This window comes from Stenella coeruleoalba, assembly GCF_951394435.1.
Source record: "Stenella coeruleoalba genome assembly, chromosome: 2".
In the NCBI taxonomy this organism is placed as follows: domain Eukaryota; kingdom Metazoa; phylum Chordata; class Mammalia; order Artiodactyla; family Delphinidae; genus Stenella; species Stenella coeruleoalba.
This window is the reverse complement of record NC_137147.1, coordinates 62,833,428-62,847,998: the sequence shown is the minus strand read 5'-3', so window position 1 is coordinate 62,847,998 and position 14,571 is coordinate 62,833,428. Positions and strand designations below refer to the sequence as shown.

At 40.4% G+C, this 14,571-nt stretch overlaps 1 protein-coding gene across 7 annotated transcripts in view; it reads left to right on the top strand.

Annotated features, from left to right (window-relative positions):
* Positions 1–105: 105 nt before the first annotated feature.
* PRORP (protein only RNase P catalytic subunit) overlaps positions 106–14,571 on the top strand; it is a 132,376-nt gene continuing 117,910 nt past the window's right edge. For 3 of the 7 annotated variants that reach the window (XM_079912371.1, XM_079912370.1, XM_079912365.1), the window contains exons 1-3: positions 774–2,291; positions 4,018–4,065; positions 4,551–4,683. In XM_079912371.1, the coding sequence (XP_079768497.1) occupies positions 1,303–2,291; positions 4,018–4,065; positions 4,551–4,683 (1,170 nt within the window). In that variant the 5' untranslated portion in view covers positions 774–1,302. Of the gene's footprint in view, positions 245–632; positions 678–704; positions 727–773; positions 2,292–4,017; positions 4,066–4,550; positions 4,684–14,571 lie in introns of those variants that run through there. The other 4 variants (XM_079912366.1, XM_079912367.1, XM_079912368.1 and 1 more) reach the window with 4 other exon arrangements.

The following is a 14,571-nucleotide window of genomic DNA, read 5'->3' as shown; positions in this document are numbered from 1 at the left end:
TGCCCAGCCCCGTAAAGGTTATGAAGGCCGCTTAATCGCCATCTTGGACGCGGGCGGAAGTCGGCTAACCCGGCCAAATCGATCACCGTAACCACTGCGGAGAATACGGCGATCACGCTAACAGCAGGGAGAGCAGACGTGAAAGAAACGGAGAGGGAGCCGCCTTAAGGCAGCTTTCCAGCTTCACCACGCTGTATTTTAAAGGCGCAGAAGGAGTGAAGGGGAGGAGAAAGCACAAATACAGGTAAATTTATTTTCTGTAAATTAATTTTCATCTTGAAATATATTTTCATCTTGAAATTTATTTTCATTATATTTCATCTTTCATCAAATTTTATTTCATCTTGGCCCTTTGGCACTTGTGCGCCACGTGATCCCGGAAGTCCTTTGGCTCTTCCGGTTCGAGGGACGAGCTTTCTAATTTCACAGTTTCTTTTCATTGTTCATGGCGGATATGTGGAAGCCCTAAAGTCTCCCTGAATGTAGTAGGCGCCTTCAGCAGCCGCTCGTGCCCCCTCCTGCCAGTAAAAGATTCAGAGTCGCCTTTTTCTTGCCGTGAGGCCGGGCGGAAGGCCTGCTTCTGGCTCAGCCAGGCCTCCGCGGCCGCGCCGTCGCGGTGCATTGTGGGCGGGGTAGTTTCCGCCGCGTTTATGGTTGTATGGTACGTGAGTGCTGCGGTGAGTGGTTGAATCAAGTAAACTTCCGTTTGTGATAGATCCGTACACAGTAGGTGGTGCCCTCGTGGACCTCCCTTCCTTACTAGTATCGCTGGCTCGGCTCAGCTCTCTGCCCCTTCCCCACTCCCATTTCCTTATTTGACGAGTTTGGCGGCCACGGCCCCTAGACTCGGGCTTTCGCCTCTGTCCTGGCTGCCGGTGGGTCTAGGGTAGGGGGCTTCCGACTTTTCGCCCGTTCTGCAGCCTGGCTCCCGTGGGATCCGGTCCCTTTTCAAGGAAAGTTGTGATCCACGTGAGTCAACTGGCTGGTCTTCTTTGTGCATTTTCCTCAGGTTCGCGGACTGGAATATAACAGGCACCAGAGGATTCCTTCTCGGTCCCCTCGTCCTGGAACTTGCGACCAAGGTTGGATGTCCCCATATCCTTGTTTAATGGAGAGAACTCAACTAAGCTTCGTTGCTGCTAGCCCCAAAAGCATTTGATTTGTCTGTGAGAAGCTGAAAATCATCTTTTAGAAAGTTGCGCTTCGATCTCCGCCCCCTACCCTCAAATCCCTTAATTATGCTGTAGAAGTTGGGGCTTTTTGAACATCTCTCTCACAATCTGGTGCTGATTTAACTGCATAATGGCTTTCTATTTAACTGGTATTCGAAGCTTTCCTAAACTTTGGAAGAGCAACCCATACCTTGGGCTAGGCCCAGGTCACTCTTTTCTCTCTCTCTTTCTCAAAGACTGTTATGGCATCAAGAACCAAGAGAAGTGGTTTTCTCTTAAAACGGTGTCTCCACAAAATACCAAAGCAATGAATCTGCTGGTTGCCAAAGCCAGATATGTCAGGAAAAAAGATGAGGGCAGTAGTAAGCAAGTTTCTGCTGATTCTCCTCACATGTTTGCAGCTGGAGCGGCTAAGAAGAGATCACAGATGAATCCTCCGAGTAAAGAGCACGTCTTGCCACCTGTGAAGAACATTTTTCAACTCCCGACAAAACCTTTGAATTCAGAGGAGTGGGATAAACTGAAGGAATATTTCAAAGAAAAGGCTAACTTTGAAAATTGGATCATTTCACAGATGATTAAATGCCGTAGCTCTGTCGATGTGGCCAAATCTGTGCTGGCCTGGGTAGCTGCAAAAAACAATGGTATTGTAGGCTATGATTTGCTGGTCAAGTATTTGTATCTCTGCGTTTCTCATAAGCAGACATCAGAAATTATTGATGTCTATGAAATCATGAAAGACAGATACAAGCGTTTAGAATCTGGAGCGTACACTCTTCTCATCCGGGGATTAATCCATACAGACAGATGGAGAGAGGCCTTGCTGCTGTTAGAAGACATCAAAAAAGTCATGATTCCTTCAAAAAAGAACTATGATGACTGTATCCAGGGAGCCCTCTTTCATCAAGATGTAAATGTAGCTTGGAATTTGTATCAGGAGTTGTTAGGTCATGATATTGTTCCTATGTTGGAAACATTAAAAGCCTTCTTTGATTTTGGAAAAGACATGAAAGGTGATCAGTATTCAAACAAACTGCAAGACATTCTTTTGTATCTAAGAAATAATCAGCTGTATCCTGGGGAGTCATTTGCACACAGTATAAAAACATGGTTTGAAAGGTAATTTTGATTTTTGTTTATATGTATATTTTTATTTTGATACCGTTGCCTAAAAGTAGCCTCCTCTTTTTTTTTATTAGTTGCTGAGGATTACTCTAGTCAGATTATACTTTCTTCTGTCTCTTAGTAAGATTGTTTCCCCTTTAAGACAAAGTTTTCTTTCCCTTTAAAAAAGTAGCAGCGTAAATAAGTTGTGCTAATCTCTACTCATCACATAAAAGGGAAATTATAGAACACTTGTTTTTATGTTTTTTTTCCTTTTAGAAGGATCATTTGTTTTCTGAGGTGTCTAGTATGATGTGAATATTTTCAAATAGCACTTGTGGCTGGAGTTCATAGCAAGAAAACTGGAGCTGTCTTTGGGTCATATTAGTATTTTCAGAAGTTCTTCTGAAACCTAGTGACTAGTATGATGTGCACATATATATTCTGTTTAATCTATGCATTTCACCAGCTTGAATAGTTAGAGGGGAGAGAGGAATCCTGCTCAAACCTGATATGTGTTAAAGAAGAAAATCTTTATCCTTCCTGTTTTTGATCATACCATCATTTGAGTGCTCTCTCCAAGGCTGTCCTTTGCTTTCCCTTTGCTTTTATTCATGTTACTGGCTGTGTGCGTGCTGATTTATTGCTTCAGTCTTTTGTTCTCTTATTTCTTTACCACTAATTGGCTTTAGGCTCTTTCCTACAGATTCATTCCTTTTGTCTCTATTTTTCTCTTGCTTTTCTACTATATATTATCTTTACAGAGCTTTGAAGTAGCAATCATGCTTAATTATCTTTCTTAACACATTTATTGAATATCCACAGAGGAGCTAAGTTGTGAAAATCTTGGAATGGGAAGGATTTTGGATTTTAATGTTATCAAGAGTGCTGGTCTTGGAGTACTTTTTAAAAAGTAACTGCCAAACAGTGAGAAAATAAGATTAGAGAGGAATTAAGATTTGAAACAGGGAGATCTGTTTGGAGGCAATTGTAGGTTTGAATGAGGGATGATGAGATCTTGAATTAAGAACTGGGAAAGGAGAGAAGTCAGTAGAATCAATAGGAATGGATGGTATTATCTGTAAGAGGAAAGAAGAAAGGATAAGTTGATTGAGCAAATAAACCAATAAGTAGTTTTGAATGCCTCCAATTTTAGGCTTAGCACTGTGCATGATCCGTGATGTAAGATCTATTATAATGGCATTCACGACCTAATTGGGAATACAATAGTAGACAGTTATCTCAGAGTGGTGTATAAAATGATAGTGTAAGAGAAGAAATTACTCTGGGCCAGGAACAATCTCTGGCAGCTTTATGGAGAAAGTTAGAGTAAAATTTTTTTTTTTTGTCTGGGCAGTGCGCCATGCGGGATCAGGACCCATGCCCCCTGCATTGGGAGGGCAGAGTCTTAACCTCTGGACCGCCAGGGAAGTCCCTAGAGTTGAGTTTTGATTTAGAGGTCTGGGCTGCTTTCTGGGCAGGTCCTGTGAAGACAGATTTCGAGTTAAAGATGAGGGTCAGATGACGAGAGAAGCAAAGGGAAGGAGATCCAGAGTAGAGTACCATCAGTTACTTAGCCCCATCACAGTATTAGCAACCACTATTCTAATTGAACCATTCTAGGGAAGTATCCAGAACTTCTCAGAGCTCTTTCCTACGGATTTTTTAAATACAGTGAATATCTTTCTGTTCAGTAGGGATTTGACCCTCTGGTGATTTGGTTTTGCAATCTTTTTTGTAGTGTTCCTGGAGAACATTGGAAAGGACAGTTCACCACAGTCCAGCAAAGGTAAAAGCCAATGTTTTATTTTTAATTTGTTCGATTCAGATTTAGTAGGTTGTTGTTACTTATTTTTAAAAATTTTAAGAATACCTTAGAAACAGGATAATTAAGTTAGTTAGGATAGCCAAGAAAAAAGTCACAGTTTTGCATTTGGAGAATTTGTAGTGCTCAAAATGTTTCTTTCAGTAGGTGCTGTGAGCCTGGTGTGACGCCTCAGAAATGTTTTTCCCTAGAGATTTGGGACCCAGTTGTGTTTTAGGAATGACTTTAAAAACTATGTCTGGGTGCCAGCCATCTACTCTTTTGGGTTTTCTGGCACATTATTTTGTTACATTATCTGGATTACAAAAAGTGAGATGTGTATGATGATCGCAAAGGTTATAATGTTCTTTTTTTAAACTACCTTCCAATTTCCTCATGTCCTAGAATTATTCATTGTAGAAAAAGTTCTTTTCCAGGACATTATTTAACACATTTAATTGTAATTACAGTGGTCAGTGTTTGGGCTGTGGAAAAACTATAGAGTCTATTCACCTGAGTTCAGAAGAGTATGAATTTCTCAAGGAAAAAATAATGAGGGATGTGATAGATGGAGGTGACCAGTACAGAAAGACGACACCTCAGGTGAGTCTGGAACAGGTCTTGTTGATTCCTGGGTTGCTTGTCTTGAGCAGGGGTCAACAATTTTTTTCTGTAAAAGGCCAGATAATAAGTATTTTAGACTTTGTGGGACATAACGTCTCTGTTGCAGCTTTTCTACTCTGCTGTTGTAGTGAAAACAGCCACAGAAAATACATAAATGAATACAGTAATACTATTCATGAAAATAAGTTGTGGGCTGGATTTGGCACACTGGCCGTAGTTGCCAACCTTTAGGAGAGATTGCTTTCGACTTTCATAGAATAATTGGGTTAGACTGTCATCCATCTATTGAAGTCAATCCTATTTCATCTGCGCACAAGTGCACTTAAGCCAAAAAGATAGATGCTTATTCTTTGTCTAGGTGCTTCCAGAAAACTGTTCAGTAAACTCCCATGAAAGCATTATGGTTTCACACAAGTTTTCTAGTCAAGAGAGTTTAAGGTAGCTTGACAAAATTATTTCCAAGTCTTCTTTTTATCGAATTTGATTCTTGAAGTCATTCTTAATAGCTTTATTTTGCTAATCTTCAGTGCTTTATGCGGGTTTACTAAGATTAAGTTGAAGTAAAATGCTTTTACCTTGGGGAAGGGTTATCCTCGGGGAAAGGCTGCCTATCATCTCACTGAATGCTTTTTCTTCAAGATACCAAATAAAAAGGAGAAGAGAAAATTGTTCTGCCTTCTCACGTTGACTTAAAATTATCAGAAAATGCCCCTACTAGGAAGACTTTTAATCCTCAGAATAAAGTCAGAATCTGGTCCGTGAAAACATTATCTTCATTTTATGGAATACCTTTTAGCTGACTTTATTGATAAAATTATAGTTAACATTTATTAAATGATCCTAAGAGCTTTATATTCATTATCTTGTATCTTATTTAACCCTTACACTACCCTATAAGATACTATTTTATTTCTGTATTACGGATAGAGTGATTGAGACTTCGGGAGGTTAAATATACCCTAGGACACTCCACTAATAAAATCAAGGTCAGACTGACCCCAAAACTTTTGCCTTTATACTCTGCTGCCTCTCATTGAATGAAAATTCAATTCGTAGTTCTGTATGTACTTGACAGCTGACTGGCTGTAGCAGCTCTCAGTGCCTTAGGAATTTCTGCCAGCTAAAATGATTTCAACAAATTTCCTTTCTCTCATCCAATATCTGCTGGACACTTAATGTTTATCTTTGGAAGCAGGCGTTAAGATAGATTCAGGGTTGTGTAAATCATGCTGTTTGCTACCAAAGCCTTTACATTTCTTTTGTGGGCTAATTGAACATTCTTCCCATCCTCCAACTTTTTATTTAATAAAATTTTCAACCTAAAGAAAAAGTTAAAAAATAGCACAATGGACACCTACATACTCTTTGTCAGAGTAACCAGTTATTATTCCACATATGCTTTCTGTCTCTTTTTGTGTTTTTTTTTTTTTTTGCGGTACACAGGCCTCTCACTGTTGTGGCCTCTCCCGTTGTGGTGCACAGGCTCTGGGCACGCAGGCTCAGCGGCCTTGGCTCACGGGCCCAGCCGCTCCGTGGCATGTGGGATCTTCCCGGACCGGGGCACGAACCCGTGTCCCCTGCATCGGCAGGCGGATTCTGAACCACTGCGCCACCAGGGAAGTCCTCTATATGTGTTTTTATGAACCATTTAAAAGTGAGTTGGTAGACATGTGACCTTAAATATCTCAGCATGTATCTTCTTTTTTTGTTTGTTTTTGGCCGTGCCGCTCACCTTGCGAGATCTCAGTTCCCCGACCAGGGATTGAACCCGGGCCACAGCAGTGAAAGCCTGGAGTCCTAACCACTGGACCACCAGGGAACTCCCTGTATCTAAGAATAAGAACATTCTATGTAATTAAATGCTATTATCACATCTAAGACCCTTCACATTAATTCATTGTCATTTAATAAAAACGGCATATTCAAAATTTCCCAGTTGTTCCTCCAAAATGTATTTTATAACTTTTTTCTTCTGACCCAGGACTGAATCAAGATTCACTCATTGCTTTTGGTTGTTATATCTCTCTAAATCCAGAGCAGCGCCTCCCCCGCAACCCCGCCTTTTTTTGTTTTTATTACATTGATTTTTTTTTGAAAAGTCTGGGTGGTTTGTCTTGTTCAGGGCTTCTCAAACTTTGTACCTCAGAGTCCCTTGAGGATCTGTTTAAAATGCAAATTATGACTCACTTGTCCAGAGTGGGGTCTGAGATTCTATATTTCGAACAAGCTCCCAGGTGATGGGATTCTGGTCTTTGGACCACTTTTGAGTAGCAAGACTATGGACTAATTGTCTGATGGCTTTCTCTTCATTGATTCAGTGTAAAAGCTTTTGGGGTATGTTACACAGGCAATGCTGTGTGCTGCTTACTGCATCACAGCAGTCACATAATATCAGGTTGCTCTCTGTTGCTGATGCTAAGTTTCATCACTTGATTAAGAGGGTGACTGCCAGATGTCTCCACTGTAAAGGTGCATTTTTTTCCTTTATAATTTCCCTTTGTAATTTTTAAATTAAAAATTAAGTAATCTGTGGAGTAATACTTCAAGACTACACAGATATCCTGTCACCCATTAACTCTTCACCCAGTGTTTTTCACATGACGGAGATGAGCTCTGCCTTCGGAATGGTGCAAAGTGATGATTTTCTAGTTCTTTTTTTTTTTTTTTTAAGATGAACTGTGTTGGACTCCATTACCATCATTATTCTTTTTGATGCTCAAATTGTCCCAAATTTGGCCTGTGGGAACCCTTGCCAAGCCAGCTCCTGTGTGTCTTTGACATCCTCATAGCAAACCCGCCCCCCAATCAGTTTTTGAGCATCTCTGTGCTTTCTGGCACAAGATGTCCCAGGTTTTCACCTTGAATTGCTCCTGCCCCAGTCATGGAATCACTAGTTGAATACTTTTGTTTAAGACTCTTAATGGCTAAACATTGCCATAATTTCTTCTTAATGATTCCTTCTGACTGTAATTCTAGACTAATAGAAGGAAGATTTGTTAGTTTTCTCTGCTGACAAAGATTTAGAACCCAGAGCAAACCTTCTCCTCGGAGAATGTTATACTGCAGGAGGAGTTTCAGGCTCCAGACTTGTGAGAATAACAAAGAGTAGTCATACATTTAATTACCATAATTCACAAAGCAACTGAATATATTCACAGAAGGATTGGGACATTTTATGACAAGAGAAATTGTCTCCTTTTCTCTTTCCAGGTGTTCTCCCCTTTCCTCTCTGCAGCTCCCCAATTCTGTATCCCATTTTTTTGTCATCTGCCTTTCACCTTTAAGCTACTGATTTAACATAGTAACATTGCGACCATTTATGGAATGATTACCCTATTGTCAGGCACTTCTAGGCCTGTTACACTCACAGCACTCAACAATCTTGAAAGGATATCACCAATTTGAAGATGGGGAAGCTCAGGATGAGAACCATATCCATGGTTAACAGGCAGTGAAAGAAGGCTTATGGCTGGATTGGTTCAGGGTTTAGCTTTGGTAATATTGGTGAAGCAGAAGGGGCAGAGATGGATCCAGAGCATTTCTGGTAGATTGAAGTAGAACCAACTCTTTTTGGGACTAGAGGAAACAAATTAAGAATAGTGGATAAGTTAAGTGTGTAGGTACAGCAAAGAGTTTTTCTCTGAAGAGCCGGAGAATTTTCAAATTGGTCATTTGAAAGTGAGAGAATGTTTGATAGTCTGAGAGAGCTTAAGGACAATTTTAAGCCTTGGAAGTTTGGATTATTTGTGGGAGAACTGAGGAGAGTATCTCTGGGTGGTGCTGAAGTCCCAACAACTACACTTGTAAGGGCATTGATCTGTGAGCCATTTTCAGCAGTCCTGGGCCATCTACGTAGAGAGAAGGCAGCTGGATGGGATGGGATGAGATTTTGCTAGGGTGGTACCGTCGAGGGAAAAGGGAAGACAGGAGTTGAGGGTGTAGGTGAGAGGGTGGCTTAATTAACGGACCATGAGATCAAGGTTGGTAGAAGGAAGTAAAGATGGGTAGGAGCTCACAGATTAGGAGACAAGGGAGATAAAAGTGGACCGGAATCTCAGTGAGGTTGGAGAGCAAGCATAAACGGAGTGAGAGTGATTAGTGTCTATTAGCGATTCGATTTGAGAGACGGAGGGCTCTGGAGTGGTGACAAAATCCAGAGTATGAGAGTTAAGCAGATGAAGAAACTGAGAGCCTAAATTGCTAGGTGGTCATCCACAGCTAATTAGAGTGTCCATATGATAATTTTTAAAAATAATAACTGCAACCACATTATGGAATGCTTACCAACTGCCAGGCTGGTGATGAAGTCTCTGAGTCCAGTGCCAAATTCTTAATAAATGTTCAGATGCCTGGGACAACACAAGGTGATAGCAAAGAGGAGTCAGCAAACTATGGCCCACAGACCAAGTCCACCCTTCCACTTTTTTTTTTTTTTAATATTTATTGATTTATTTTGACTGCACTGAGTCTTAGCTGCGGCATGTGGGATCTTTGTTGCAACATGCGGGATCTTTTAGTTGCAGCATGCAGACTTCTTAGTTGTGGCATATGGGCTCTTAGTTGCGGTGTGCATGCAGGATCTAGTTCACTGACCAGGGATCGAACCCAGGCCCCCTGCATTGGGAGTGTGGAGCTGGACCACCAGGGAAGTCCCTCTACCAATTGTTTTTGTAAATAAAGTTTTATTGGAACACAGCTACAGTCATTCATTTCTATTCGGGCATACCTCGTTTTATTGCACTTTGCTCTATTGCGTTTTTTTAAGAAATTGAAGGTTTGTGGCAGCAATGCGTCGAGCAAGTCTATTGGTGCCATTTTTCCAACAGCATTTGCTCACTTTGTGTCTCTGACACATTTTGGTAATTCATGCAGTATTTCAAACTTTTTCATTATTATTGTATTTGTTATGGTCATTCATGATCAGTGGTCTTCGATGTTACTATTGCAAAAAGATGATGACTCACTGAAGGCTTAGATGATGGTTAGGATTTTTTAACTAAGGTATGTGCATTTTTTAAAGATATAATGCTATTGCACACTTAATAGACTACAGTATAATGTAAACATAACTTTTAAAACAATTTTTATTGGAGTATAGTTGATATACAATGTTGTGTTACTTTTTGCTGTACAGCAAAGTGAATCAGTTATACATATACATATATCCACTCTTTTTTAGATTCTTTCCCCATATAGGTCATCACAGAGTATTGTTTTTTGTTTTGTTTTGTTTTTTTCTTTTTGACCACACTGTGCAGCATGCGGGATCTTAGTTTCCCAACCAGGGATCGAACCCATGCCCCCTGCAGTGGAGCGTGGAGTCTTAACTACTAGACTGCCTGGGAAGTCCCATTACAGAGTATTGAGTAGAGTTTGCTGTGCTATATAGTAGGTCCTTATTAGTTATCTATTTTATATATAGTAGTGTATATATGTCGATTCCAATCTCCCAATTTATCCCTCTCTCCCTTCCCCCCTGGTAACCATAAGATTGTTTTCTACATCTGTAACTCTATTTCTGTTTTGTAAATAAGTTCATTTGTACCATTTTTTTAGATTCCACAACATAACTTTTTACATGCACAGGGAAACGAAAAAATTTGTATGACTCTCTTTATTGTGATATTTGCTTTATTATGGTGGTCTGGAACTGAACCAAACATGTATGCCTGTCTTGTCTGTGGCTTCTTTTGCCCCGCAGAGTTGGGTAGGTACAAAAGAGACCATGGGCCTGCGAAACCTAAACTATTTACCATCTGGCCCTTTACACAAAACAATTTGCTGACCCCTGGTATATATGAACAGCATAAGCCTCAGTTGAGGTGGAGAAGTAGCAACTTTGAAGGCGCAGTGGGGACTAGGAAAAGGTCTCTCCTTTCCCCTCAGTCCTATAGCATGCTTTGAGAGAATGAGCAGATACCACTTCAGAGCTAAGTAAGGGGACTTCCCTGGTGGTCCAGTGGTAAAGAATCTGCCTTACAATACAGGGGATGCAAATTCGATCCCTGATCAGGGAACTAAGATCCCACATGCTGGGGGGCAACTAAGCTCGCATGCCTCAACTAGAGAGCTTGCATGCTGCAAACTACAGAGCCCACACGCTCTGGAACTTGCATGCCACAACTACAGAGCCCATGCGGTCCTGGAGCCTGCACGCCACAACCAGAGAGAGAAAACCCGCATGCCACAACTAGAGAGGAGCCCACACACACGCCGCAACGGAAGATCCCTCATTGCCTCAAGGAAGATCCTGTGTGCCGCAACTAAGATGTGACGCAGCCAAAAATAAATAAAATAAATAAATAATAAATAAATCTTAAAAAAAAAAAAGAACTAAGTAAGGAGTCATTGATGATCTTAGGAAGAGCAGTGTCAATAGTGCACCGAGGGCCAAAGCCAGCCAGGTTATAACAACTGAGTGAACACACATTGAGGTTAAACTCTCCTTTTGAGAAGTTTAGATGAAAACAGGAAGAAGGCAATGAGATAGTGGTGACTAGAGTTTGGTAGAGGTCAAGGGACGGTTTAGGGAGATGGGAGAGATGTGCATGTTCATAAGGTGAAGAAAGGGTTGTCAGTAAAGATAAAAACGTTGAATAAGCAGGACAAGTAGTAGAGAGAATGCATTACTGATGAGCAAGGTTCAAAAGTAGGAAGGGGTTGCCAGAAAGCACAGATGGGGAGGTTAGAAATGAAAGAAACCTCTCTGAGACTAGAAAAGAAAGAAGATGGGTGTGGATACAGATATAGATGGGAGGCAAGAAGGCTGAGGGTAATGACATGTGCTATGTTCAGTGGGATGCAAGGTGAGAGATGGGCATCAGTGGAGGACTAGAGAGAGTGAAGAAGGCTTGGGATGGTGCTTGAGAGGAAGGGCAGAGATGCTAACTCAAGCAGAAGGATGTGGCAGGGAGTGGGATGCTGAGACTTGAATCATTGAAGTTGTAGGCATCGCTTTCCGTAAATACGTGGTTTAATATTTTTCCAACAGAGCATGGCTCACCCAGAGTAGTAGTGAAGACAAAATGTAGCATTGCTTCAGATTTTGGGTTTTGTTGGTTAGATGTGGCAACGTAATAGGGAGCAGAGGAAGGTAGTTCTGATAGAATAGTTAACACAATCACCATGGGGCCCAAACTAGATAGGGAAGGAAATAAGGCCAGAGAGCACTTGTCTGGGAGGGCTCGGGCTCGTAGTCTCACTGTGGAGTAAAGGAGAAGGTACAGTGACAATAAAGGAATGAAAACTGGAAGGCTGAGGTCAGAGAGCAGGTGACTAAAAATTTGAGACTAAGATTTCAGAGGACAAGCCATTCTGGGCCCTGTCCAGATCCAGGGTAGGGCTCTCAGGGTGTGGCATGTGCCCCAGGGTAAGGTTCAGCTCCAGAGTGTCATTTCCCACAAATTTTTCATCTTGTGTTTTTTTTTTTTGCATACTATGTGTGTTAATTTGCTAGGGCGGCCATAACAAAATACCACAGACGGAGTGGTTTAACCAACAGAAATTTATTTTTGCACAGTTCCAAGAATCAAAGTATAGGCAGGTTTGGTTTCTCCTGAGGTTTTTTTTCTCTCCTTGACTTGCAGATGGCCCCCCTCTTGGTTTGTCCTCACAAAGACTTCCCCTGTGCTCAGGCATCTACAGGTGTCTCTTTGTGTGTCCAAATTTCTTTTTCACATGAGAACACCAGTCAGATTGGATTAGGGCCCATCCTTATAATGTCATTTTACCTTAATCACCTCTTTAAAGGCCTTATCTTCAAATACAGTCACATTGAGAGGTACTAAGGGTTAGGACTTCAACATACAAATTCTGAGGAGGCCACAGTTCAGTCTATAACACCATTCATTGCAAATATGTATTAAAACTATATTGTGTTCAGCATTTTAAGTTATTTTGTACTGGGAACAAACAGCTGGAACTTCTTTCAATATTACTTTTTAAAGCTTGTTTATAATTTGGGAATGTGAGGTATAAACCAAGGAGTAAGTACTAATCCATGTTGAGTTTGTCTACTTAAGAAAAATGTATGATTTCAGCTCACCTCCATAAGCATCTAAAAAGAGCATTATCAAAATTGTTTCAGGCTTATATGTTTTTACCAAGTAGTACGCTTTTGTTCAAAACAAAATAAATGAGATGGCACCCTTTAATGAAATGGTTCTCAGCCTCAGCTGCTTGTTATAATAGTTCAGGGGATGTTTAAAAATTACTGATGCTCAGACCCCACCCCCTAGAGATTTTGGTTTTAAGTGTACAGTTCAGTGGTATTAAATACATTCACATTATTGTGCAGCCGTCACCACCATCCATCCCCATAACTGTTTTCATCTTGTAAAACTGAAACTCTATTAAACAATAACTCCTCATTCTCCCCTCCTCCCATCCTCTGGCAACCACCATTGTACTTTCTGTCATTATGGTTTTGACTACAAGTACCTTGTATAAGTGGAATCATACAGTATTTGTCTTTTTGACTGACTTATTTCATTTAGCATAAGGTCCTCCAGGGTCATCCATGTTGTAGCGTATTACAGAATTCCCTTCTTTTTTAAGACTGAATAATATTCTATAGTATGCTTATACCACATTTTGTGTATCCATTCTTCCATCAGTGGACGCTTGGGTTGCTTCCACATTTTAGCTATTGTGAATAATGCTGTTATGAACATGGGTCTTTGAGACCCTGCTTGCAATTCTTTTGGATATATACTGAGAAGTGGAATTGCTGAGTCATACATACATACATTGCTACATCTATTTTTAATATTCTGAGGAACCTCCATACTGTGTTCCACAGTCGCTGTATTCTTTTACATTCACACCAATAGTGGGCAAGGGTTCCAATTTCTCCACATCCTTGCTAACACTAGTTGTTTTCCGTTTCTTTTTGGTAGTAGCCATCCAAATGGGTGTGAGGTGGTGTCTCATTGTAGTTTTGATTTGCATTTCTCTAATGATTAGTGATGTTGAGCATCCTTTCGTGTGCTTATTGGCCATTTGGCCGTCTTCTTTGGAGAAATGTCCATTCAAGTCCTTTGCCCATTTCTGAATGGGACTTGGGGTTTTTGTTGTTGAGTTTTAGGTTTTTGTTGTTGAGTTTTCTCTATATTTCGATGTTTTTCCCTATATATGATTTGCAAATATTTTCTCCCATGCTGTGGGTTGCCTTTTTATTCTGTTAATAGTGTCTTTTGATGCACAAAATGTTTTAAATTATCATGAAGTCCAATTTGTTTATTTTTTCTTTTGTTTCCTATGCCTTTGGCATCATATCTAAGAAAATCATTGCCAAATCCAATGTTGTGAAGCTTTTGTTCTGTTTTTGTCTCTCAGAGTTTAATTGTTTTAGATCTTACATTTAGGTCCTGGCTCCATTTTGAGTTAATTTTTGTATATGGTATTAGGTAAGGGTCAAACTTCATTTTTTTGTGAGTAGATATCCAGTTTTCTCAGCACCATTTGTTGAAAAGACTGCCCTTTCCCAATTGAATGGTCTTGGCACTCTTGTTAAAAGTCATTTTTAACATATATGAGAGGGTCTGGATTTATTTCTGTTCCATTGGTCTGTATGTCTATTTTTATGCCAATACCACACTGTTTTAATTACTGTAGCTTGATAGTAAGTTTTGAATTCATTAAGCGTGGCTCCTCCAGTTTTGTTTTTGATTTTCCAGGATTGTTTTGGCTATTCAGAGTCCCTTGAGATTCCATTTGAATTTTGGGATGGGTTTTTCTATTTCTGCCACACACACAAAAAAAAAGTCATTGGGATTTTGATAGAGATTGCATTGATTCTGTAGATTGCTTTGGGTAATGTTGACATTTTAACAGTATTGAGTCTTCTGATTCATGAACATGGGATTT